General features: G+C 38.0%; 1 protein-coding gene across 1 annotated transcript in view; it reads right to left on the bottom strand.

Moving 5' to 3' along the window:
• LUZP2 (leucine zipper protein 2) overlaps nucleotides 1–27,415 on the bottom strand; it is a 714,257-nt gene that overhangs the window by 382,144 nt on the left and 304,698 nt on the right. The window contains exons 2-3 of the mRNA XM_078148101.1: nucleotides 8,773–8,890; nucleotides 4,872–4,942 (exon numbers count right to left, since the gene is read on the bottom strand). Of these exons, the coding sequence (XP_078004227.1) occupies nucleotides 4,872–4,942; nucleotides 8,773–8,890 (189 nt within the window). The remainder of the gene's footprint in view (nucleotides 1–4,871; nucleotides 4,943–8,772; nucleotides 8,891–27,415) is intronic.

Genomic DNA, 27,415 nt, shown 5'->3' with positions numbered 1-27,415 from the left:
TGCCCCTCAAATGAACCTAAAATAGTGTTGACCTTTTGCTCTTATTCCAATAGAATATAAGCTTCAGAGCAGGGATTTTTATTTTAATATTTGTATTTCTACTTCTTTATACCATAGCTGGCACCAGAAGGTATTTAATAAAAGTTTGTTAAGTGGGATTGACTTGGTTAAAAAAAATGAATTATTGTTGAAGTGTGGTGTCACATGTAGTAGGAAGAAAACTAAAGTCAAAATCAGAAGCCCACCTGGATTGAAATTCTTTGTCTGGCTCTCGGCATGTCATCCGGAGCAAGATACAACTTTGAAATTTCAGTTTTCTCATCCATAAAATGGGGGTGGTAACACCTATACTACTGATCTTATAGGGATCAAAGGAGATAATATTTGCATAAAGTACTTAACAGAGCCTGGCATATAGTAGGTACTATATAAATGCTTATGACCTCCCCCACCAATGTAGAGAAAGTACATCGTCAGTCTTACAGGGTCAAAGAATGGTGAGTTTCTATTATATTTGAAGGTGGCAATCATTTCTGTACTTATGACTAGGAGCAGTGAACAATAAAACACAGTAAATTATAGAGTAGGTAAAACGTCTGGGACACTAGCGAGCTAGGTGACCTTGGATTAGTCATTTAACCACTTTGGTTTTCTGCTTCCTCATCTTCAAAATGAAAAGAATAGAGGCAGTTAGGTGGTACAGTGGATAGAGCTCCAGCCTTGGAGTCAGGAGGACCAGAGTTCAAATCCAGCCTCAGACACTTGACACTTACTACCTTGAGCAAGACACAATCCCGATTGCCTCACCTAAGGCAAAAAAATTAAAATAAAAAATAAACAAAATGAAAAGAATATCTGTACTCTCTATAGCACAAGGTAACTAAGGAAAGTCTTTTCTAAAAGATTAAAAGCATTATGCAAATTAATGAAATGCATATGGTGATGATGATGACGGTGAGGATGATGATGACAAAAATCAATTACTCTTTTGGTAAAACACCTAACAAGAATGCTCTGGCTTTGAACCTCTATATACCTGTTAAATACTTATGACAATCAACTTGTGGCCCCTCAAACACCACTTACAAACCAGTTCCATTCATCAGTTCAATTTTACGTATGACTGTCTAAAATTTGAATTACTAGTGCTTTTACTGAATCAGTAGGTGATTCACAATCATTTTATTAACTCCAGGACTGATTTCCATGACCATAGATGTAAGCTGAAAGGGGTCTCAGAAGCTTTCTAATCCAACCCCTTCATTTTACAGATGAGAAAACTGAGGCTGAGAGAAGTTAAATGAATTATCTAAGGTTGCATATATAGTAAGCCTTACAGCCAGGTCTTTTGACTATAGAGAAAATGCTGGTTTTACTGAAATAAATGAAAACTTCTAGGGCATCAGTAGAAAACTTATTCCTTAGAAATACTGTATTATTTGGAATTTTTGAAATATGTGTTTTATTTCATCTTTTTTTTTTATTTCTTGCATCCCCTGGGAAATGGTACTTTAAGTGATGTTTTCTCACAATTGAGTTGTCAACAAGATAAGATGTTACTTAGTGACTTGGGAGAAGAAAACAGGCATAAACAATTTACCAAATTCCCACCAGACTCATTCATGTTAATACATGTTACATTTACTGCTTTTTTATTTTGTTTTGGTTACTTTTCAAATAGTAGAGAAAATGCCCTCTTCATAGTTTCCTAACCAAACCCCATGTGTTCCTGCTCATTACAGCTCCTGGAAGTAAGCCCAAGGAACAGGATGTCTACAGAATCTATAAAAGAGATATAGCAAAGGTAGATTATACTCCCTGCTTCCATTACAATTAGAAGCAACAGGGCCTCCCTTGGTTGAACCATAAGAGTTGGGGGCTGATCTTCTGCATCCCTTCCCTTCTATTAAGGATCTTATATCAAACCCACTTCTATGGAGTTTTCCCTCCCTATGCCCCAAGGTGCTTGGGATTAGAGTGTGATAGAGCCAATCATATATATATAATCCTGAGAGCCAGTTCTTAAATTTTCATTGTGAATGCTTAAACCCAGGAAATGGTCTAAAGCTAAAAATCAGGGCTTACTTCATTGTTTCCTGTGATTTAAGAAAGTGATGGAGAAAATAATAATGCAGATGAAACTGAAAATTAGGTCATTTGGGCTAATTTTTTTTTGAGAGCTGATTGTTAAAATTTACCAGCACACAGCTGCAGAGGTGCTCAGGTCTTTCATGCTGGATTAGCTGTCTTCTGCTGAAGCCAGCATTCTAGTCCTAGCTTGATCTAGATCCCATATGGGGTTATGACTCATAGTTTAAGAAGTGCTAAAGGGGTCTTGAGTAGAAAAAGTTTAAGAAGTCCTGATCTAGAACACTGGGAATTCACTGGATGGGAAGGTATATTTAAAGAGGGAGAAGAAGAGGCAGTGTCCAGAATATGGCATTATGGATGGATGCATAGTTGGATGGATGGGAGGGGTGATGGTATGTATAGAAGGGATGGGACTGAGTCAGATTTCTGGTAATGCACTTAAAACACATTTTGGTCAAGTTCATCAACCAGAATTTTGGTTTGTTTTTCATCAGTATAGGTTAAGCCTGATGGGGAAACCATGTCTATCTATGCAGACAAACACCTGCTCTGTAACTGAGAGTCAGAGAAAACTGCCTGGGGGACTGAGTGGCTGAGTGATGCTCTGGGGAGGAGGGTTCAGATGGGGGACTTAAACACATATGGTTCTTTCTGACTTCAAAGCCAGCTTTTTATCCACTGTGGCTCTAGTGATGAATGCTGATGGACTGCTGTAAATTAAAGAGCGCCGTGTATGAGCAAAAGGAGGAAGGGGATTTTGCCTGATGATGGTAGCATCCAAAAGTGAGTTTAAATTCTGAATTGTCTAATCCTAGTTCCTTCTGGAGGTAGCCCAAGTTCCTCACTGGCCTCAACATATTTATATAAAATTTCATCTTATATACCTTTTTTCTCAGCGGTACATGGCACATACACAAAAATTGACCATGTACTAGGGCATAAAAACCTCACAATCAAATGCAGAAAGGCAGAAATATTAAATGCATCCTTTTCAGATTATGACACAATAAAAATTATATGTAATAAAGGGCCATGGAAAGATAGATTAAAAATAACTGGAACCTAATAATCTAATCCTAAAAAATAAATGGGTCAAACACTAAATTAGAGAAATAAATTTTCATCTTAGTTGTGATCACTTAAACTCTAGTAAAAGCATTATGTTAATTAACAGTACACAAATAGCAAGTATATTATGGATAATTCTGATTAAATCGTCAGAGCTACAACTAGCAATTTTAATACCTTCGGGACGTAGTCAAGAGCTAGGACCCCAGAAATTTATAGACAAGGCCCTACTTGGAGAATAATCCTTTGGCCCTTTAACTTCCTCAAATCTTGCAGCTTCTAGGGCCCTTCTTACCTAATTGTCTTGTGTTTATTTTGAATAAACGAATGTAGGTATGTATCTATCCATGTATATATAATCTGCATATACATATGTACATAACATGTATATAATCATCTATGATATGTATATATGTATAATATATTGCATATATATAATATATTGGATATACATGCATATAATAATATATTATAAATTGATTGCATATATAATGATATATTGCACATAATAATATATACAGCATATATGTCATGTCTACAATGTACCCTTAGCAAGAATATAAGCACTTTAAGAAAGTATTTAATTTAAAAAAAAATCTTTTTATCCCCATCACCCAATACAACATATAGCACAGACTAGGGGCTTATACAAGTCCAGCTTCATTGACTGAGTCAGAGATGTCAGGACAGTAACATCAGCCTGGGTGGTAGGAGACTATGAGGCTGATTCTGGATTCCGGGGTAACTACTAGCATGGAAGGACACAGGACAGAGTCCATCACAAAGCCAGAACAGGACAGAGCTCAATTGGGATACAGTGAATACGAATGGGAAGCTTCTATCAGAAAGCTTTGAATTTTAATGAACTGTTCTTATGAACAAGGTATTAAGTTCATTTCTTTGAGTGAAAAATTTTAAGTGTTGTAGGTGCTTTCTCCATCTTGGTACCTTGGTGCAAAGTCTCAGTCTGTCCTAGATGTGGCTGATGTTGCATGGTTAGGATGAGATAAATTAATACCTTTTCCCTTCTCAATCATGAATTTGCTATCAAGCATTCTGAGAGTCTCTAGTTTGGATGACTTGAGATATAACCTTCTATTCTCCAAGCCCTGTTGAAAAGATTTCACATCTAACTTGTGTTCACAAGTTTAAGGTATTAAACAACATAAGAGTGGGGCAGGGAAGGAACCCACCAAAATTCTACCACAGAATGTTCGCTCTAGAGATGTTGCCTGTAATAACAAGTTCTCCTCCCCATGGATAATTTGGAGTACGATTAAGTACAGTGTGCTTTGAGAAACCCATTGTCATGTTCACCTCTTAGTGTAGCCATTTATCAGGGTCTCTTTAACTAAAATGCTATGGAGTTGCTTTTAAAATGTATTAATTGATGGGGTTGAACCACCTTCAATAACTTTAATAGACTCTGTACAATCTAAATGCTTATCTCTAGTTAATCTTGCCAAGTTCTAGCTGCTAAATGAAGGATGACATCTATCAGGTAACCTTCAAATGTAGCTGAAACAAAACAGCCTCTTCCATCCCCGACTGTCACTGTTGATGGAGTCTCTATTTAACGGCCTCTTTTTACCTAGGCAACTCAAACCTCAGCACAATGGATTGGCACAGTTTCAGAGTTGGGCTATTAGAAGAGAATGACCAAAAGAGGAAAACAAGACAAAGCAAAATAAAGGGGGGGTGGGGAGTCTTACCTTTGTTTTTTGCCTAATTCCAGAAGTTTCTGAACATCACTCTTGGCTGGTGCGTCATCGTTTTTCAAAGACTGGTGAGAAAAAGCAAAGAAAAGGGTGGGGGAAGATCTTATCAGTGTTACTGGGCTATGAAATGATGATCGGAGACTCCTTTGATTCTTCTTTCCATAGAACGACAAATTTTGCCACCGATAGACAGGAACACTTAATAAATAGCATGGCATTCCAATGAAAGATTCTAATGAAATTGTGCTGGCTTTGAATGGTTTTAAGGGCATATCAAAAAAACAAGCAGTTAGGTGGCTTGGAGACAGGTGATGCAGTAGATAGAGTGCTGGGCCTGCAGTCAGGAAGACTTATCTTCATAAGTTCAAATGTGGCCTCAGAAACTCACTAACTGTGTGATCCTGGGCAAGTCACTTTCCACTGTTTGCCTTAGTTTCCTCATCTGTAAAATGAGCTGGTAAAGGAAATGGAAAACCATTCCAGTGTCTTTGCAAAGAAAATCCCCAGTGGAGTCATGAAGAATTGGATATGATTGAAAAATGACTGAACAACAAAAACAATAAAGTAAGGAGAAAGAGTTCCAAACTGGAGTGCCCAAATGGAACAAATAAAAGGATAATTTTTGTAGGTTCAATGGAAACAGAGGGCGCTGCCCAAAACTTCAGGTCTCTCCACGTAAAGAACACAAAGTACCATCCCTTTCTTCTGTTTCTGGGCTGTCACTTTGTTAACAACCTTCAGCATATATACCCTGTTTGCCTTGCAAGAGCGGAGAGGGCAAGGAAGGGAAGGACCACAAGCAGTGTCCTAGAAAACCAATGTCCTGAAATTGAAGGAGCCAAGGAGCAAGAGAATGTTGGCCCTTTAAGATCATTATTCACCTCAATGAATCAAGGAATATAAAACCCTAAGAACCCAAACTCCACAAAGAGGACTGTGTAATACAGGAAAAAATATTTTAATACTGCAAAGACAGATGCAGGCTGTCCCCAGTTATCTGGGGTTCCAACAAAGTCACTTATCTAGCAAACTCAACTGCTTTGTTAAACTTCTTTTGAATTTGTGATTTATATTCCATCTGTTTCTAAACAGGATTCGAGGCAGCAAACTCATGCATCTGGAACACAAGCAAACACCGATAAATAAATAAAAATGCCTATGAGATTTCACCATAGATAGGGCACAATTCATATACTGAACATAAACTTGAAGAAGTCCAGAGATCCTCATTTTGAGCCCATTTACTCTTAATTTTGAAATTATTCTAACAAGCTTGCAAGTAGCACAGTATGGAGCATTGAATTAGAGGGTGAGGAGCTTGGTTCATATCCCAGCTCTGGCACTTATTACATGACCTTGAACAATCCATTTATTCACTTCACACCTTTTGGATTTACTTTCTTCTTCTATAAAGTGTGGTGGGAGGAACATTTTAATTTAAGTGTTACTGAAGTCTCTTTCACCTCTTCATCATTAATTCTATGAATTTTTATCCCTCTAAGGAGGGGAAGCAATATATTCAAAGTTGGGAAGACAAGACTTACTTACAGAAGGCACACTGCCTAAGAGGAGAAGTGATAGCTAAGCTCCTTTCAGGATGGAAAGAGATTAAAAAAAAAGAAAAAGAAAAGAAAAAACTATAAAAACAGATAAAGAATTTTAAAAAATCTACAATATGTTAGGGCTGAATGAAGCAGAGTTCAATGCATCTCATGGGTTCCTAAGTGCATTCTGGATCATAGATTCTAATATTTTAAAGTAAGAAGTAGCCTTAGAGGTAAATTAGGCTAATCCCTTTCATCCTTAAATTACAGCACAATGCAACAATTGATGTTCAAAATGACAGTCTCTATCTAGGAGAAGTCTTGGGCCGGATCAATTCTTTCCTGTGACAAGGAGATATGTTGTTGCTGTCTGGTTGTTTCAGTCATGACCAACTCTTCTTGACCCTGTTTGAGATTTTCTTGGAAAAGATAGTGGAGTGGTTTGCCATAACCTTCTCCAGCTCATTTTACAGATGAGGAAACTGGCAAACAAGGTTAAGTGATTTGCCCAAGGTCATACAACTAGTAAGTGTCTGAGGTCAGATTTGAGCTCTGGAATATCAGTCTTCCTGATTCCAGGCTGTTCACTCTATCCACTGTGTCACCAACCTGCCCCATAAGAGGATATGGTGAATTATATTATTCAATATCATGGAAGACCATCTTCATTTCAGAGTTCCTGTGTCCATACTCCACTGGACTTTCATTTTCCCTCTAATTGCTTTTAGTGTTCCCATTATCCCATGCAACTCCTCTCAGCCCCAATCTAGTCTTCTATTCCAGGAACCTTTCCCCACTCTCCAATTCTTCTAATGCCTCCCTGCCCCAACCAATCAAAATTTCCTATGGTGAATTCCATTCCATCTAGTCCTTGGTCTCTGTATAGCTAGTCTGATGTTTTAATTTTTTCTGTGGTATTAATGGCAGGTTGTAGTTTATGCAACACATCGATTGGTTTTCCATTTTTGTTTTTCTTTTTATTATTTTTAATCCAGAGTGCCTACACACCTATTAAGAAGTAATTAATAAATATTCTCTGAATTGAATTATATTTCCTCTCATAAAACAGAATGGTCTAGTAGAAGAAAATCAACAAACCAACAAATTTTGGATAGAATATCTAAAGTCCTAAGGCCTAGTCCAGTTCTGCTATGAACTTACTACATGAATTTGAGTAAATTATTTAATTCACTCAAGATATCTATTTCCTCATTTGAAAAAAGAGGACATTGAACTAAAAGACATCTTAATTTCCTTCAGCTTTAAGTTTTTTGTTTTCTGGGGGTTTTTTTGTTTGTTTGTTTTTGGTGAGGCAGTTAGCATTAAGTGACTTGCCCAGAGTCATACAGCTAGTGAGTGTTACATGTCTGAGGCTGGATTCCAGGGCTGGTGCTCTATCCATTGCACCATGTAGCTGCCCACAACTTTAAGTTCTTGATCAATACCAAAACCACAAACAAAAATACCCTATAACACCTAGGTAGGCAATGAAATTTTGGGAGGAAATCAAAGCCTAGCATCTTGGACCCAACTCTCCCTATGACATTTTTTAAAGGCCTGATGGAAGAAACCACAGCCCTTTGTTCTTGCCTCTTCTCAAGCATAAACTCATTTTTGACTTAAAGGATAGGGGAGAGGTCATGGGGCAAGTTCCTCTACACTCCCCCCTCATACAGCAGGCATGGCGCATTACATTCCTGCAGCTGTTGCACAAAGTCTTCTTCTGATCAGAATCCTCAACAGAATCTTTATCAAATACTCTCAAGACACAAAGGATGGTTTCATAGGAGTAATTCTCCTCTTTCAGCCTTTGCCTGATTCAGGGTTTGTCAGAAAATGTTCAGACCCTGGGCCGGTGGGAATTTAAAATGTTCTCTTTTAGATAACTCCTGTATTCGTTTTCCCTGCTGCTCATTATTGCTTTTCATTATTTTCAATAGGAAAAACAATGGAGTCAAATTTGTCTTGGGAGCTGTGAGGGACTGATGGCTTTGCAAATCACAAAATTTTCTCATTCTATCCATTTGCAAACTGCAAATTCCCAGACAGCCTGTTCAAATGGTATTTCCTTGCAAACCTCATATCCTAACACATAACATTTTGTTATATTTAAGGACAGGGTCTTTTTTCAATGATGCCCAAAATTCAAATAAATTTGATTCCACAAATGTTTATTAAATTACCTACTATGTGTTAAAACATACTACGTGCAGGGCACTGGTCTAGACACTGGGGATGCAAAACCAAAGAAAAACAAAGCAAAAAGTATCTATCTATGTTGTTATCAGAATGAATAGCAGCTAATTTGGTGAATGGCCTGCAGCCACTGGGGACGTGAATATTAATCTCACCTGAAGGTTTACTTTAATTCCATCAAGTTCCCTGGAAGTCTTTGACAGCTGTCGGAGGATATTGCTTCTTTCCTTGAAGACTTCCTTCAGTTGCTTCTCCAGCTCTTCATAGCCCTGTCTAACACAGAGAGAGCAGGCATGAAGTCTCCTCACAATCCCACCTGCCCCAGTGCATTGGGGCTGATTTGGAATCCAAGGCTGGATTCCGACACATTTTTCATCACTCCCCAGTGAAGCATCTAACTTCACCTGCATTAGGTAATTATTGTGTCAGTAAAATCTGTACTAATCTGAAATACAATCTAGAATCCTCATTAAAACAAAAAACAAAAACAAAAAACAGCTGGGTCTTTTCTGATACACTAACAGGAGATTTAGAGGTCATCTGCTCTCACCGCTATATTTTTCAAATGTGGAAACTGAGGCTGAAAGGGGTGAGCTGATTCTATTCAATGTCACAATGGGTTCCAAACACAGTTCCTCTGAAGCTAAAACCTTTACTCTTAAAGGCAGTGAGGTGTGGTGGGCAGAGCTCTGGAACTGACAATGGAAAGAGTCCTGTATTCAAGTCCTATATTTAAATGAAGATGAAAAGCTTTGTGATCTCCCTTAAGTCAATTAATGCCTCTGAAGCTTAAGGAATTCTGGGGTGGAGGGCAGGGTGAGGGGAAGGAGGTTAAAGGGGGGAGGAACTCCCCCCTCCAGGCCACGTGTGGCCTTCTAGATCCTCCCGTGTGGCTTTCTAGGTTCTTGGGTGTGACATTTTGACTGAGTCCAAGTTTTACAGAACAAATCCCTTTAAAGGGATTTGTTCTGTGTAGTTTGGGTTCAGTCAAAGGGCTACACTTGAGGAACTAGAAGGCCACATGTGGCCTCAAGCCACCCCTGCTTGAGGTTCCCTACCCCTGCTAAGCCTATAAGTGACAGTTGCTTTCAATCTGCCTGCTAGAGGTGTTTCTCCCAATTATGAAACAGCAAGTGTTTGATTCATAGTTAATATACTTTCTACAGCCTACTCTCCTTCTTCCTCCACCCTGGGAAAAGAAAATTAAAAAAAAACAGTTCATAGCTAAGATTTACTTATTTATTTATTCATTTATTCATTCATAGTTATTAATGACTTTGTTCATTCTTTTATTTTTTATTTATTGTAATTTTTATTTATTTTTTGATTTTTTAATTTTAATTTTAATTTTTTTTTTCAGAGAGGCAATATGGCATAATGGATGGAGAGTTAGCCTTGAACCTGGAAGACCTTAATCTTTCAATGCTCTTAGGGCAGTGGTTTTAAACTCAAATAGAAATGGGAGGGAGGGGTATTAAACTATACATAGTGATCCAGTTATTATTATCTATGTTCTATTGTATTTGGGGGTGATGCAATATATAGTGTGCTAGGCCTGCAGTCAGAAGTCTCATCTCTCTCAGTTCAAATACAGCCTCTGACACTACCTGTGTGACCCTGGTCAAATCACCTAATCTTGTTTGCCTCAGTTTCCTCATCTGTAAAATAAGCTGGAGAAGGAAATGAAAACCCATTCCAGTATCTTTGCCAAGAAAACACCAAATGTGGTCACAAAGAGTCAGACAGGACTCAAAAACAACTGAATAATCTTATTTTTATTTATTTTGTTTAATATTTCCTAATCATACTTTTAATCTGGTTCAAGCATCACTCTGGCATGTTGTGCCCCACCTCCCTAGGGAGATATACTTGACTCCTGTGCTCTAGGCAGCTAAAACTATGTTTCAGAGAAGATGCCGTCCGCCTTTGGTAAGAGGATGTTTCCTCACCTCAAAATGCTCTATCCCAATCAAATCATAGGACAAATCCCTAACCACTTTTCCAACTAAATTTCAATTGTATGTGCCATCCTAAGTATACATTTTGTTTCATTTTCTGCATCTTTTCCATCTGCGGCACCTTCAGACAGACCCTGATCCTTTGAATCGTCTGCCCATTCAAACACGTTGCTTCTGTTCATCTATGTGAGGGTCTCACAGACAGAGAGTGTTATTTGCCTATTCAATCCTTTCCCTGGGAGGAAAAAAAAATCATACTTGAATAAATCTGAATAGTATGAGTAATTACAAAGTTTGAGTAGTCTTTGAGCTAGACCAAAGAAAAGTAAAGGTGTTTTTCCCACATGCAACATCTTTAGGATTATTAGCAAGTGGCTTCTGCCCTGAATGAGTTTCTTTGATGATTCCTTCTTTCCCCATTTTTTATGCAGAAGGATGTGAAAGCCTTCTGCCCTTATTCTCTCTCTTTCTTTGTGGTGAATGAGGATAGTTTCCTACAAAGGACAATAGCACTTCTATCTGACCTTGTAATTTACCCTGCCAAACAGTGCATTAGCTGGCAATCAGACTGTTATTAATGTTCCCTGGTTTCCTCTTATTCTTACTGGCAGAACCATGGAAGCAAAGGAAAGGTTCAGAATTGTGAGTTTTCTCCTTTTCTCTCCTTTTTCTTTTAACTATTCCACTTTCGTGCATGCCTTCTTGTCCCATAAGTATATATTTTACACAGACACACAGACACACAGACACACAGACACACACACACACACACACACACACACACACACACACACCCCGCTTTAATATAGGCATGAGAGTTGGTGGCAGAGTTGGGAAGACTTAGGTTCAAATCCTCCCTTTTATCTTAGTTTTACCACCTTGGGTAAACTATTTAACTTTACACTGAATCCCCACTCCAAATGTCCATGTGGAATATTTGTGCCTGACCCATCGCAGAGCCTTCTGAGCTATATTTGTCTGATCAGTCAGAGCCAGACACACTGTACCTTGACTCCGACATGGTGATGTCATTTTGGTCCTCTTCAAGAACAAAGGAAAACAACCAACCAACAATGAATCAAGAGGTCTATTCTGTGAAAGCATTGAAGCTACAGAGGTAAAAATGAAGCCATTTCTATCTTCAAGGAACTTACATTCTCAGTGCTCCTGTGAATTTTCTTAGACTATAAATATTGTAATAAGTGTAGTCCTCTGTTGGTAGAGGGGCTTTACTCACTGGGAGCTTCGTAAATCAATCAATCAATATTAATCAATCAATCAGCATTTAGTAAGCATCTGATGTTCCAGACACAGTGCTAAGCACTGGGGCTACAAAAAGAGGAAAAAGAGAGACCCTGCCTTCAATGAGTTTACAATCTAAGGGAATGATTTCATTCTGTAAATGAGCGAAGTCATAGATGGGACCAAAGCCAAAAACAAATAAACCAAAACATACCTTCCTTTCACAGCCTGCAGAGTCTGGAACACAATTTAGAACTGAGCTATAAAGGATTTTGTATCTCTCTTCATTCAAGTGTGTGTTTACACATCTTATTTCCCCAATGAGAAGATGTTTCTTAAAACCAGGATGAACAGGTGTGTAATATTACCTGTAGATAGGTGGGGTCTGTACTGCTCAGCCCACTGAGCCTTCCTGCCATTAAATGCAGTGTATGTTGGTTCTCAATGGGAATAGTAGAGTTTTTAACTCTGGTTGCAACTCAATGTTGCTTATCCTGGGGAAATTGTTCACTGTTTTTATTACATTCCTGTGGTTTCTCGTTTTATCAAAATATGTCACAACAGCATATGAGATGACTCTGGATTTAAACCCCATAAAAATCAAGACTCTAGAGTATGTGCTTTACAAACCTCAAAAATGTTTGCTTCTTCCACCAAACAAGTACAATAGATGCAAAGCAGGATTAAGGATGTATCCACCCAGAAGTGCATAGCTGTCTAGATCTCATGGGATTAGGGGTGGTTAGAAAAAAAGCCTTTAATAGATATGGCATCTCAGCAGTGGGGATGTATCCATGTTTCCCTTAGTTTTCTCATCTGTAAAATGGGGATTAAAAATAGCACCTAATTCCCAAGTTGTTGTCAGGATCAAATGAGATAATAATTGTAAAGTGCTTAACACAGTACATAACACATAAGAAGTGCTACATAAATGTTAGCTATTATTATTATTATTATTATTATTTCTTCCAGTGGGGCAGATCACAGGCCAGCCATGCTCTTCCTTTCTGTTTGATGATTGCTCCATCCTCCCATAAAGCCTTAAAAGAGAAGCCACTCTGTTCCCTCCAGGTATTGCTTTTAATACTTGGTGAATGCCAATAGAGAACTTAGGCTGTCTATCTATTATAACTTATTTTTGTGAGTTAACTGGTTTACTTCCTTTTATAATTACACATTTCCAGAATGGTCCCTTTAACTCCACTTCTTGAATGAAAATCCCCATCACGTTCTTTACAAAATCATCTAGTGTGAAAGTCTGACTTCATTCTCCCTAATATCTAGACTCGCCTGCTAAGCTTTTGAATTTTTCTAACCCTGAAGTTGTATTTATGAGTCAAGAGATTAGAAGAGAAGGAGCTAAGTAGATCCAGGATTCCATGAGATACCTGGCAGGCCTGAGTTGCTGAAGAAGGAGCTATAGCTTAAGCCCCACTACTGTTAGACAAAGAAAAGCCACAATCCCCTTTATTCCCTTGATCTAAGTAGGTAAAGGATTATGAGTTCCTTTTCTAGGCCTGTCTTGTACAGAAAAAAGAAAATTTTGAAACCTTAAGCAACAGAGTTTCTTAACCACTGACAATTCAACAGGGACTTTCATATTTGTAATTCTATTGCAGTAATGATATAATGTAAGTGTATTTCCACTTCAATGTATGGGCTATGAAGCAATTCCTTCAGAGAAACTCTAGTTTTGATATTAGTGCAACCTTGAAGCAGGGTAGCTTAAATATGGTCGTAATCTGGAAGCCTAAATAATAATAGCCAAGTTAATAGCCTTAAGGAAAGCACCACCCTTTGCTGGGGTGCTTATATAAATAGACAAAAGCAGGGTTTCTCTATTGAAGTATAGACTAGCCTTAGTAATTCAGATGAAACAGAACTTTATATTATTGAGGGGCAAAAACGAAATGGAGGATCTTACTGGCTCATGGCTACAATGACTGAGGTTTTCCTACTTCTGCCCAAGAGTGAACTCATCAGTAATATGTGCATTCCCTACAAAATATCTTATACATTAGGCCATGCTTCTGAGTATCCTCATGGCTGAGGCCAGATTACAACAAATCCACTTGGTGGTGACTAATGTATACCAAGATGAGCAAAAACTGTATCTGTGGTAACGCCTCAAACTTTTCTTATTCTTTTTTTTTTCCTACCACAAGAGTAAGTTTCTCCCTGACAGTCAGAGGTCAATGGACCTCAACACTTAGGTGTATCAGGTCAAGGGAAATGGATATAGATTTGTTGTGATGCCTGTAATCTGGAATACGACATTGACTAGAATTTTCAGTGCAGAATCACATTCAATATACAGGTTCAGTGCAAAGTTGGATAAATATTGCCCTGGGTTTTGAGAAGAGAAATATCCACCTTAAAAAAATAGTCAAGAAAGCAAAAGAATAAACTGACCTTCTCCAGCCTGTCCAAATTATTTCCAAGTGTCAAATCACTCTCATTTATTCATAAGCAAGGAAATTTAGCAATAGTAACTTTTTATTTATTGGATAGGATGGAATAGTTCAACTGTAACCACAGGGAGCTATTAACCTAAAAGTATTTGCAATGCTTATCTACCCTAAATGAAACTTGGGACAACTATAATATTAAATTCATTTCTGCAAATATGGGCAAAGAGCCCACCTATCATTTTCCACATGCTAATGGCATGGTTGGACACTTCCTAGTCATGTAAAATACAACTGCTCAGATATGCCTACACCAAGAAATACCATGAACTTTCATTTCCACGAGTACCAATAGAAATAAACTTTTCTCATTGTCTCTGAGCCAGCTAAGGAAAGTAGAAAGAATATTGAAATTAGAGAGGACTAGGGTTTTAGAGCAAACTTACATTTACTCTCTGTGTGGTTGTGGGAAAGTTATCTATCTTCAGTGAATTTCAGTATCCTTATTTGTAAATGTAGGGATCCTTCCATTTATGATACCTATTTCACAAGAGCGTTGGGAAGATCAAATGCAAAAATACATATAAAACACTTTAAAACCTTAATATGGCTTATAAAGGCTGGTTAGTATTACTCAGCTAATCAAAAAAAATTAAGTGCTTCCTGTGCTCAGGTAATATGCCAAGTGCCAAGAATGCAAAGAAAGTACCTGAATGAAAATGAAAATACAATCCCTGCCTCAAGGAGCTCAGTCTAAAAGAGAGAAAATATGCAATTTTCTCTGCAGCAACTAAATACATGCAGGAAAAATTTGAGATGATCAAGAGAAGGGAAGCATTAATGTTAAAGGAATCAGGAAAGATTGTTGATAGAAAGTAGGCTTTTATCTGTGGCTTGAAGGAGTCCGGGGAAGCCAGGAGAAAGAGATGAGAAAAGATAAAATTCAAAGCATGGAGTGTATAGCAAGTGAAAATGGCAGATATTGAGGGTGGAAGGATCTTCTTCAGCGTGGAAGAGCAAGGACATCAGTATGTTTGGATCTCAGAGTATGTGAGAGAAGAGGGGGACAGTAAGGTATAGGAACACTAGGAAGGTGAGGGGGGGTGGGTTATTAAGGATTTTGAAAGCCAAACAAAGGATTTTCTATTTTGATCTTGGAGGTAACAGGGAGGCCCTGAAGTTTACAAGATATGAAGAATATATATCTCCCCTCTTTTTTTTTCTTTTCAATCAAATAACCTCAGAATATGAGGGTGCAATCTATTCTACTGTCTCCCTCTATTTTCCTATATAGAATTACTATCTGATATTAAGCCCAAATAAAGCCTCCTCTCCAAAAATGCTGTTCATAGTGTCACCTCCTACCATTTTACCATTTGGTCCCCTGCCCTCTTCCCCCATGAGAAGGGGTGCACACACACACACACACACACACACACACACACACACACACATGCACACATGCACACACACGCACACACACACAAACATGTCTAAAATAAATATCTAAGTAAAAGGTTGATTCTGTTGCCATTTACAGTCAGGGGTAGAGGTGACCTTCAAAGCCTAGTCACTTCTAATGCCATCTCTATACTATTTCCACTACACTTCACTATCTCTAAAATGAGAGAAAAAAATACTAGAGTAACATGAAAAGAAGACTAAAATGCATTTGCAAGTGTTTTGCAGGGTAAAGATTTTGAACTGGCAGTGAGGAGATCTGGGTTCTGATCTCACCTCTGGTTTTCTAGTTTCAGCTTTATGACCATAAACAAATCACTTAAGGTTCTATGCTTTGCTTTCCTCATCTTACTATGAGTTATTTCAACTAGACAATTTCTAAGCTCCCTTCCAGCACATTTTTTTTTATCCTAAGATGAGTTTTATTCAAGGAAAAAAAAAAGGAAAACATAGGCTAGCTCTGGAGAGATATGACCGTTTTATATCTTTAGTTTTTCTCTGTATCCTGCTCAGAGATTTATTCTGAGATGTCAAAAAGTTGGTGGTTTCATTGGTCCCTACATTTTGGGAGGACATAAGCTCTTAACAATGCAGGAGGAGCTATGACCAAAATAAGTCATTAATTGTTCCTAGCCTTCCAGTCTTGAAATTCTGCACTTAGTTTATCCATCTCTCAGGCAGATGTACAATCTAGCAGCCAGGTGGCACAGGGTACAGAGTGCTGGGCCTGGGTTCAGGAAGACCCGAGTTTAAATCAAACCTCAGGCACCTACTGGCTATATGATGCTGAGCAAGTCATTTAACCTGTTAACAGCCTCAGTTTCCAGTGTTTATCACGGTGCCTGGCACATAGTAGGTACTTAATAACTGTTTACTGAATTGATGTGAATTTTCTCAACTGTAAACGGGGATAATAATAGGGCTTGATACTCAAGGGTTGTGTGAGGACCCAATGAGTTAATATTTGTAAAGTGTTTATTACAATGTCTAGCACCATATAGGCACTTAATAACCATCCTCAGTGTCTTTCCAGAATGTTTGCAATAGTAACAAACATAGTGTTAATGATAATTACAACTATAATAATAACAACAAATCACATGCATATATCCCATCCGTTTTACAATGTTCTTTCTCCACAATAGCTTTATGAATTAGGGAAGCTAAATATTTTTATTTCTGTTTTAAAGCTAAAGAAACTGAAACCTTAAAACCTGAAAGATTCTAACAACCTAGTTTGTTTGTTTTTTTTAGTCCAAATCTAAGACCTGCCAGAATTTGTAGTCTTCTGGCATAGTACTTTAGACACCAAGGTCATAGTCATACTGGTCATGGGTCCTCCTTAGTTAGATATTTGATGAATAGCTGAAAGTTAAATACAGAGAAACATACATACACACAGCACACACACACACACACACACACACAGTCATCTGCTATTTGTCACAGATTCATAGAGCTAATCATAATAGTAACAATGGCAATGATGACAATCTCAGTGACAATGATGATGGTGATAAGGATCATGATAGCTAATATTTATACTTTTTTTAAGGTTTTCCATCAAACGTCTCAACTGATTCTTTGAGTTTGACAATATTATCAGCTTTTACATATAAGAAAACTGAGTCTGGGATAGGTTACACGACTTACCCTGTGTTGTACAGCTAGGGAGGGTCTGATGTAGGTTTTGAACGTGAGTGTTCTGGAGTCTACATCCTAGGACTCTATGCATTGTGTCACATAGCTTAATGGTGTCCAGGTTGGGGAGAGGTCCTTATCAAAGGCATTCAGAATGTGGAGGGTGATATTTCCATTCTGTGCATCAGTGCCAGAAGATGAGGGGGAAGAGATTTTCCCTAGAAGATGAGTATGTACTCCCCATTGGGGTAAAATGCTACTCTGCACATATAGATAAGATGCTCACTCCATGTTAATATAGGATGGCAATGTGATGAGTCAGATGCATCACAGAGGGCAAAACCAGATGCACTAACATCATCTAGGTAAAGTGCCTTCAGGCAGACAAATGGGGAGTTGAGAAAATATTTCACAGGAAAAGAATGACTATTTCCAGGAGTTGTTACCTCAAGAGGAACAGAGGAGGATGAAGGAGTCACAAGATCAAATAGAAAAGAGGTTCTCTTCTCCCAGAAAAAATAGGACAAGAATATTATTTCTCTGAGTATGTAAATACTGACTTTGGTTTGGGAGGTTGGGAGAGACAGATACCAACTAAGGTAGGAAGCATCGTGGAGAGTATAGAGAACTGGCCTTCCATCCACTAGGATCTGGGATCAAACCCATTCTTCCACACATACTGTCTATGTGATCCTACCTAAGTCATATAACCTCTCAGTATTTCAGGCAATTCCTAAGACTGAAATTGCAGAGAAGGCATTAATCTACTATGGTATTATACAATATACAATATACAACAGTTCCCATATTATCTGAGCTCCTCTCTTCCCACCTGCTTTGAGAGACAGTGATATTGTGCATTTTGTTTCCCATATTGAAAAAAAAATACAAAGTTTTCCTGTTAATTAAAGGTATACTTAATATAGTTGTGAATTCACTGTCTAGATAAATAATGGGTTCTAAACAAACTGTTTCATTAGTTTTGAAAGAGCTGAAAAACAAATAAATTAAAAAGTGAATGAATGAACGAATATAGATTTATTATTATTTTGTTATTACTATTATTGTTTTTAAAGAGGGGGCTACATGACTTGAAAATTATGAGAAATGAAGGTACAGAGATTCATACTTTTTGGCCAAGTCATGATATAACTGGTTTGAGCTAAACAAGAGTGAATCTTATATATTATGCTATTTTATAATCTTTGTAAAATAGCAGTAACTGAATCCAGGATTTCGCCTTGTTAAAAACCTGATCCATGTATAAGAACATTTGAGTGGTAAAAAGGAGACTAGGTGAGTAAAGGACAGGAAGTTATTAATTCAAAGAAAAGTGCCTCACCAAGTTTACTTTTTGGCATGTTTTTCTCATGACCCACTGTGCTCAGGAGTGAGGAGGGGAACTGAGCAAAGGAATGCCATTCTCCCTGGGGATAGCTGAAAGGAGAACTTAAGGAAGAGTGATGGCTCCTTCCCAACAAAGGTATAGGGTAGTTAGTTTTCCTGTTAAACTAACCACTCCTATCCTCCATCCATGTTTACTTTAGGTTTCTAGTTGTTGGATTTTAAGCCTGTGAAGTTTTAGTGTCATCCCAATGACTTGTGGGATAAATTCCTCAAAGCTCAGTTATAGATACCGAAGCCCAGAAACTATTGCAGGGCACTTCTCTCATACCTTCCCCTCTAGCCTTTTTTCTGGGCTTCCTGTCCTCTTACATGACAAGGTGGTTTCTAAGAATAGAGATTAGCTCCATGATTTTCCTTGGCTCAGGGCTTCTTAAACGTTTTCCATTCACAAGCTCTTTTCCTGGTTCAGCAGCATGGTGTGACTTGAGGGCATGTGCAGTGCAAAGTGCGTATGCTATGTGTTCAGAACCAAGGATGCAGCAAAGTTGCAGATGCAGCACAGGCAAGTGCTGCCAGAAACACTTTGGATTCATTATGCATTTGACTTTTAATTAATTTTCAGTGGTTGGGTGTTCAGAAATCTGTTACTGTTGCCAAAATTTTCACAACCCAATATGGGGTCACAACTCACAGTTTAAGAAGCACTGTATAGATAACCCCTGAATAAGGAAACTCCCCCCCCCCCTCCGTCCATGCTAGATAGCACTTTGAAACCAATAGGAACTTGTATGCACGTGAGTAGACTGTTACGTGACAAGAAGAGATAATCCATTCTTGGGACCACAATCAAAGATTCATCATAAAAGGAGATGACAATACCATGAATCACAGTAACATAGCCTTTGAGCACCCAGGGTTACCTACATATAATTGTATATGTGCTCCTCCTCCTCATTGTCATCATTCTCCTTTTCTTCCTCTTCCAGAGGATAGAGCCAGAGATGCCCTGGAGCCAGCCCAAATCAGCTGAGCTGCCTCATTAAATTTTCAGTATGAACATTTGTACCTTGGTAATTAAACAACAGTAAAAATCAGATCTTGATTTCTTGTTTTATTGCTTGTCTAGACCTAAGAAAGCATTAGTTAAAATGTGAATAATACAGATTAAACTTAAATTTAAATGTGCCTCACATACTTTTCTTTTTGGGGGGAGGGCTAATTCTTGCACATTGGTCATTATACCATTGGACTAGTCAATTAGTAAATCAATAGAGAAACATTTATTGAATGCCTACTATGTGCCAGATATTGTGAGAAGCACTGGGGAAACAACAAGAGACAAAAGATGGTCCCTGCCCTCAAGGAACTTCCAATTTTATGCTAATCTAGCATTGGTAGTCCTATGTTTTTCACTGATTTCAGGAATTCCTAGATGAGGAAACTTCATTGTACCATTGTAGGATGTCTGATATGATCACTGTGAGCAGACTTGGCTATGAATGACCTAATGGTAGTTCAATTCAGCAGCCATTTTCTCTGTCTCATCCCATCCCTCCCAATTTTCAGACCTGACATCATAAACATAGTCCCTGGAGCTTCTCCAACATCTAAGCAAATGTGCCCATTCAGCATCTTTTTCCACTACAAATCCATATGTATCCCTCTTATGTAAAGGAAGTCACACTTTAATTGCAAGAGACAATACAAAAGCAATTCAGTGGCAGGGCAGATGCACAAGTCCAGAATTCCCAAGGGTCTTTGGTTACCTAATTAATCAATCAATCATCAAACATTAATTAAATACTGCATACTGGAGTAGATCAGATAACTGCTATGCAACTGTAGAGCACAAGAGCAGGGCAGCAGCTAAGTCCTGGAGGAGCTTAGGAAGCAATGGTGGAGAAAAGAATAAAGCCTAGTCGTCCTCTTGATCATGGGAAGGAAGAGAGTCGTTGATTTCCTTCTTATCCAAGCTCTGAGAGATGTCAGGGAGCTTGTGTGAAGGAGGGAAGGTAGGAGGGAAGGAGGGCAATGTCCCCAATGGAAGCAGCTCAGCCTGGCAGTCCTGGTTGGGTTATGTGGCTGTCTGGCTCAGGGGAGAAGGTGAGGAAGGAATGGAACACTGGAACGAAGTCCCAGACTTGGGGGTTTGTAATGCGGAAGAGAAGATGAGTTAGAAATAAGAGGCAGATAAAAATATGGGTTAGTTCCCTATCAAGATCATCTAGGTTCAGTATTAAGTTTACAAAGTCTGGCAGAAAGATCACTGAATAGAGAAATATAGAAATTATATATAATATATATATATATATATATATATATATATAATATATATATAGAGAGAGAGAGAGAGAGAGAGAGAGAGAGAGAGAGAGAGAAATATAGAAATGAATATAGAAATATAGACACAATAGAAAAAATATAGAAATAATGGAAATGAGTTCAAATCTCAGTTCTAAGTAGCTAGGTAATACAGTAGATACAGCACTGATTCTGGAGGCAGGAAGACCTGAGTTCAAATCTAGTCTCAGATACTTACCAGTTGTGTGCTCCTGGGCAAGTCACTTAGCCTATGCCTGTCTCAGTTTCCTCATCTGTCAAATGGTAATAATAACAATACCTACTTCTCAGGGTGTTGTGGTGATCAAATAAGATAATAATTATGAAGCACTTAGCACATGCCTGGCACAGAGTAGGCATTAAACGCTTTGTCCCCTTCCTCTTCCGTCGTTGTTCAGTTGTTTCAGTTGTGTCTGACTCTTTGTGACCCCATTCGAAATTTTCTTGGCAAAGATACTGGAATCGTTTGCCATTTCCTCCTCCAGCTCTTCATACAGATGAGGAAACTGAGGCAAAGAGGGTTAAATGACTTGCCCAGGGTCACACAGCTAGGAAGTTTATGAGGCTGGATTTGAACTCAGGAAGACGAGTCTTCCTGACTCCAGACCCAGAGCTCTTTCCACTGTGCCACCTAGTTCCCCAATATCCTCCTCTACCTACTACTTTTGTAATTTTAACAAGTCATTTTAACACCTTCAGATCTGATTTCCTCATTTCTGTGATTTGGGGGATGGACTCAGTCTCTGATCTTCATTCCAAGATGTATTATCTATGATTTGATGACCTGTAATGTGAACATTTGAAAATTAATTCCAAGCTTCCTTATATATCGTAAGAAAGGTCCCACATTATCTTTAGAGAACAGGAAAAAGTGAAAAATAATGATGGTGATGATCATGATGATCATGATAGCTAACATTTATACAGCGGTTACTATATGTTTACTGTTTCCACTCATGCTGTATGCTCAACTGGACAACAGTGGGGAATCTAGAGTTGAGAGCAGAGGGGATTGCAATAAAAATCCATTAGCAGATAACAGAAAGTCAGTTCTGGTGGGCGCCTCATGCAATGTAATTCACACAATGCTGGGCCAAGGGTAAACACTCAAACCCACCTTGCTGTAGGGATGTCCCAAGTTTAAAGTAATCTAATAGGAATGGAAGCCTGACTTGGTTCCAAAACAGAACATGGGGATTTCTGAAAAGAATTTCAATAGTTTATGGAATGGATTCCACAGATAAAAGGAAAAAAAATGCCCTGCCAATACCCAATCAATTCGTTAAGTCTCTGATTAACTCAATATTTCCAGACAAAAACACAATTGAGGGAAAAGAGAGAAGCCTGTGGCTTTGCATCCTATTTGATTGATGAAATGAATCTTGGGCTAGGTGACTGACTGGTGAGAGTTCTATTGATTTTGTAGCTCTGCTCTGCTCCATGACTTTAGATCCTGTCATCTTGTGAATAGTATCTGGAGTCAATGGCAAAAGCTTTAAACAGAATAAGAAAGCACTGTAAAAGGCCTGCATGATCCTTATGCTTCAGCAGGAGAGAAACAGCAGAGAAACCTTTAGAATAATAAAAAACAATAACTTGCATTTACAGAAATCCTTTAGTTTCAGGAGTGCAAAGTGGTTCACATATGCTATCTCACTTATCCTCACTATATCCTGCTAAGACAGGAGAGGAACCTATTAAAATGTGAAGTGTGGAGGGTTCCAGCAAATGATAAACCTAGTTATCTGATTGAAATGGTCCTTTTCAGATGCCTGCATTTCCATTTCTTCCCAAGGTTTGAACATTTAAGAAAAGAATTGGTTACTAGGGCATGGTTACTTAATTGTGTAATGTTCCAAGAATCTGCACATACCAGCAATAGCCAAGAAAGGCAAGCGACAAAAGTGAATTTAATTTGCTGCTGGATTTAAAGAATACAATTCTGAACCAAACTCTTGACTAGATTACAGAATTGGAAGAGATTCTAGAAATCAGCTTGCCCAATCATCCTCATTTTACACATGAGGATATCTAAAGACCTTAGGCTGGGGGTGACTTGCTCAAGGTCATATACTCAGAGGCAGAGCTGGTGTCCTAAATCAGTACTCTTATTGCTCCACAACACTGCCCCTCCCAAAATGCCTCTTCCTGAAGACTGATGACAGTGACAGCTGTAATTGATGATGAGTTCTATAATAGATGGCATTTTCCAGTTTGAAAAATGCTTTCCTCACAAGTGGTCTCTGTGGTATGAGTTACAAATTATCATTACCTCTACTTTACAGATAAGGAAGATGAGGCACTGAGAAGAAATTCAGTGAATTGACTAAAATGGCACAACTAAGTAGAAGCAGAGCTGAGATTAGAATTACATCACCATGCCTCTTCTAATACTTTCTCTCTACCACTGATGGTGACAACTACTATGTAGGATAGAGTACCAGACATGAAGTAAGAACAATACGGGTTCAAATCCTGCTTCTGATACTTATTGGTTGTGTGGCTATGCAAAATTAAATAAAATCTCAGGGCCTTAGTTACCTCATTAATAATAATAACAATAATAATAACAACAACAATAATAATAATTGCCATAGCTATTCACAGTTACTGAAATAAGCCAATAATAAAATGTATTTGAAAGGTCTTTATAAATGTGAATCCTTTTTCTTTTCTGTCTTTACTGAAAAATAAGAGAGCTGGACAAAATGACAACTAATTTATCTTATAACGCGAGATCTATGATCCTATGATCTTCAGGTTCTTCTAACTCAAAATTTTGTTCAATTCCATCCATCGTATTTGAAATACAGCTTTTCTTAAAAACAAATAAACAAATTCATGTTGTCTTAATTCAATGGCAAACCGAGGTATTCCAAGTTTCTTTATTTCCCCACTAGGAGTTAGAACATTGCCCCCACCGAGTCACTCTGCAGTTACCTTCTTTTGCCAATAGATGGCACTTATACACTAGTAAGTTTGAAATCTAACATTTTACAGTACTACCCTAGTACTATAAGCTGGGGAAAGATGATAGACAGACAGATAGATAGATAGATAGATAGATAGATAGATAGATAGATAGATAGATAGATAGATAGATAGATAGGCAAAGGATAGACAGATAGATATAGATATCTATCTCTATAGAGACAGATATAAATAGCAATATCTAGATAGATTATTTTAAACAAAACATCAAGTGGCTGGCACTTGCCTGAATGCAGATATAATGACACGCAATTTTAAAAGTTAAACTTCTTAGGGGGGAATCAGTTTTTCTGTTATGCAAATACTAATAAGTCCATGCTGATTTATCATTTCATTAAAGCAGGTCCCCAAAATGTCTCTTATTTATGTCATTTTATTACTAATTTGACTTGAAAGAGATAAAATTGTATCTTTTGAACTTGCATACAATTTTTTTCAGCAGTTCAAAATATGTTTCATCTGAAGTGTCATCTAAATTTTGCCTTGATTCTCATAGACCAAAGCCTCCTTTATATTTTTGCCTGTAGAATTGGGTAACCTAATGGGATTATAGGAATGGAATATATTCTTTCTCTTACGAACCAGCACAGACCATTATAATATTGATTAGTATCACTATTTGAGGATTTCATATGTTTGTGTTTCTATCAGAATTTGGCATTTTGGTGAAATCAGACAACAATGTTAAGAAACAAAAAGCAATGAGATTTAGGATGAACGAAGAATGTCTTGCTATTCCTGGGAATCTGGGGTTGTTTCTTGCCATCTTCCCTCAGTCTTTCTGCAACCATTGATTCCAAGGAACTATCAGAATCTGCCCTTCCCACCAAGTTTACTGACTTCTCCCCAACATGCATTTTTCTTTGCTCTCTTCCTACTAACATGTATTCTAGTTTTTCACCTCAGACAGCTTTGCTCTTTTGAGGTAGTAGCCAGGATGTCAATAGTCCCTGAGCCTCACAGGTCTATCCATGTGTCTTCCAAGTTCTCTCTCTGGAATTGTTAAGGCCAGGAAAAGAAGAAAAGGAGCAAAAAAGACAAGGCTTCTGCCCAACTGGCAAAGGCAACTGAACTGTTTTTAGATTAAGAAAACTTTTTATGATGCAGCCAATCCTAAAATAATACATTGGAGTGAGTGGGAATTACCCTGGATCAAAGCTAAAACTCATCTTTAAGATTTCTCTGTCGACTGGAGTAAAGAGTCGCAAATAGTAGTAGGAGGAATAATTTGTGGGACATTATATTGAATATCATTTATTATATTGCAAGCTTCTCTACATATTCCTTTTCATGAATGGCACTGGAAAAATTGGATGAAGTCCCAGAATATTAAAGGCTTCTGCACTAAAATCCATGACTATTCAAAAGAGATTAGCATAACAATCTATATAGGAAAAACAAATGAACGTAAATGACCAATGACCAGATGATGCTATATGGTAAAAGGGTCCATCTAGTGAACATAACACATATATTTGGGATAAGCACCACAGATGGACAATGATAGGCTTGAGTGATATAAGCATAACATACTTCCAAAGGTGAATCAAGGGTAAGAGGTAGAAAAAGAGATACCAATCAAGCCATGCATGCTAATAAAAGGAGATGGTCAGCTTATATAGAAAGAGTGAAAGATAACAGATGGGCAGCCCAAATATCTCACTGATACCCATGGAAGGTAAAAAAAACAAAACACAAGAGGAAGGGGACCAACATTTTAGATTGATTCTTAATAGAGCCTCGGACAAACAGAGAAGGAAATGCAGTAGGAGGAGGCATGATAGGCTAGTGAGCTACATTAACAGAGATATTACTGATATGTATAAGATTATAGTCATTGAAATAGCATCAACTGGAGGTATAACATATAAGCGCTGGCTATGCTTAACATTAGGGACTTTATTCATGTGAGGCAAACAACCAAGCTGCCTTAAAAAGCAGATTTCTTCCTCAGTGGTAATTTTGATATTGGCCTCAGTTTAGCTTTGAAAGCCCCACCCAATACCTCCAAACTATCCTCCCAGTTTCACTAAATTACTCTCCCTCCTACACATTATGCAATACAGCTGAACTTTCCTCCTCTGTCTGTTGCCCCTGTGCTTTTGCATGGACCATCTCTCATGCTTGGAGTGAATCCACTCCCCTACCTCTCCAGTCTCAGACAATCCAGTTCCTCTTTTAAGATGCTGCTCAGGCATACTTGCTTGTATAGAACTTTTCCCTGATCCCCTCAGCTACAAGTTCTGTCCAATCCAAACTAACTTATATTATTGTGTTTAACTACTTTGAATATATTTGGAGAAAAAAATGTATATAATAGATAGATGTAAATATATAGAGAGATAGAGGTAGACAGACAGACAGACAGACAGACAGACAGACAGACAGATAGATAGATAGATAGATAGATAGATAGATAGATAGATAGATAGATGGATGGATGAAGGATGGATGGATGATAGATCTGTTGATATAGATAGATAGCAGCTAAGTAGTGCAGTGGATAGCACACTGGACCTGGAGTCAGGAAGACCTGACTCAAATCTGACCTCAGATATTTACTAGCTGTGTGACACTGGGCAAGTCACTTAACCCTGTTTGCCTCAGTTTCCTCATCTATAAAATGAAGTGAAGGAAATGACAAATCATCCCATTATCTTTGTCAAGAAAACCCCAAAATGGAGTCATGAAGATTCTGACAGGACTGAAAAAACGGAACTATATATATATATATATATATGTGTGTGTGTGTGTGTGTGTGTGTGTGTGTGTGTGTGTGTGTGTATACACATATGTATGTATGTGTGTATACATGTATTCATGTATACATATATACACGCAAGTACTTTTTTCTTTTTTGGTGGACATTTCATATGTGTTTTCTACCTCTTCAATTAGAATTTAAGCATATTGTGAATAGGTACTATTTCATTCTTTATACATGTATCCTTAGTGCATTTAGGGTTAGGGTTAGAGACTTAAACACTTGCTGTTTGACAGTGAAAGGGATATCTCTAAGCTCTACTTATAAACATTTACCGAGAATCTGCTGAGCACCTAAAGTGACAAGCCTGATGCATGAATCCTCTGCCTCTGCCTCTCCTTTTCTTTGTCTCTGTCTTCTTCCATCTTTCTTTCTTTACATCTCTCTCTCCTCCTCCCCTTCCCTCTGCTTTTCTCTCCCTTCTATCTTTCTGTCCTATTTCTCTTCTGATCTGTCTCTCCTCCTTCTTCCCTCTGTTTCTTTCTCTCTCTCTCTCAATATGAAAGATTCAATATAATTCTTAATCACTTTTCTATAATTAGTTCTTTAAAAACCTTGTCTTTAAAGATAGCTTGACAGTGGAGAGTGTATTTAAAATATATGATATATGAATTAACATTCCATGAAATATGGTGACTCTGATGCT

The sequence above is a fragment of the Phascolarctos cinereus genome, unplaced genomic scaffold (assembly GCF_003287225.1).
Source record: "Phascolarctos cinereus isolate Bilbo 61053 unplaced genomic scaffold, phaCin_HiC Scaffold_9;HRSCAF=440, whole genome shotgun sequence".
Lineage (NCBI taxonomy): Eukaryota > Metazoa > Chordata > Mammalia > Diprotodontia > Phascolarctidae > Phascolarctos > Phascolarctos cinereus.
Note: the sequence above shows the minus strand (reverse complement) of the source record. Positions and strands in the feature narration are given on the sequence as shown.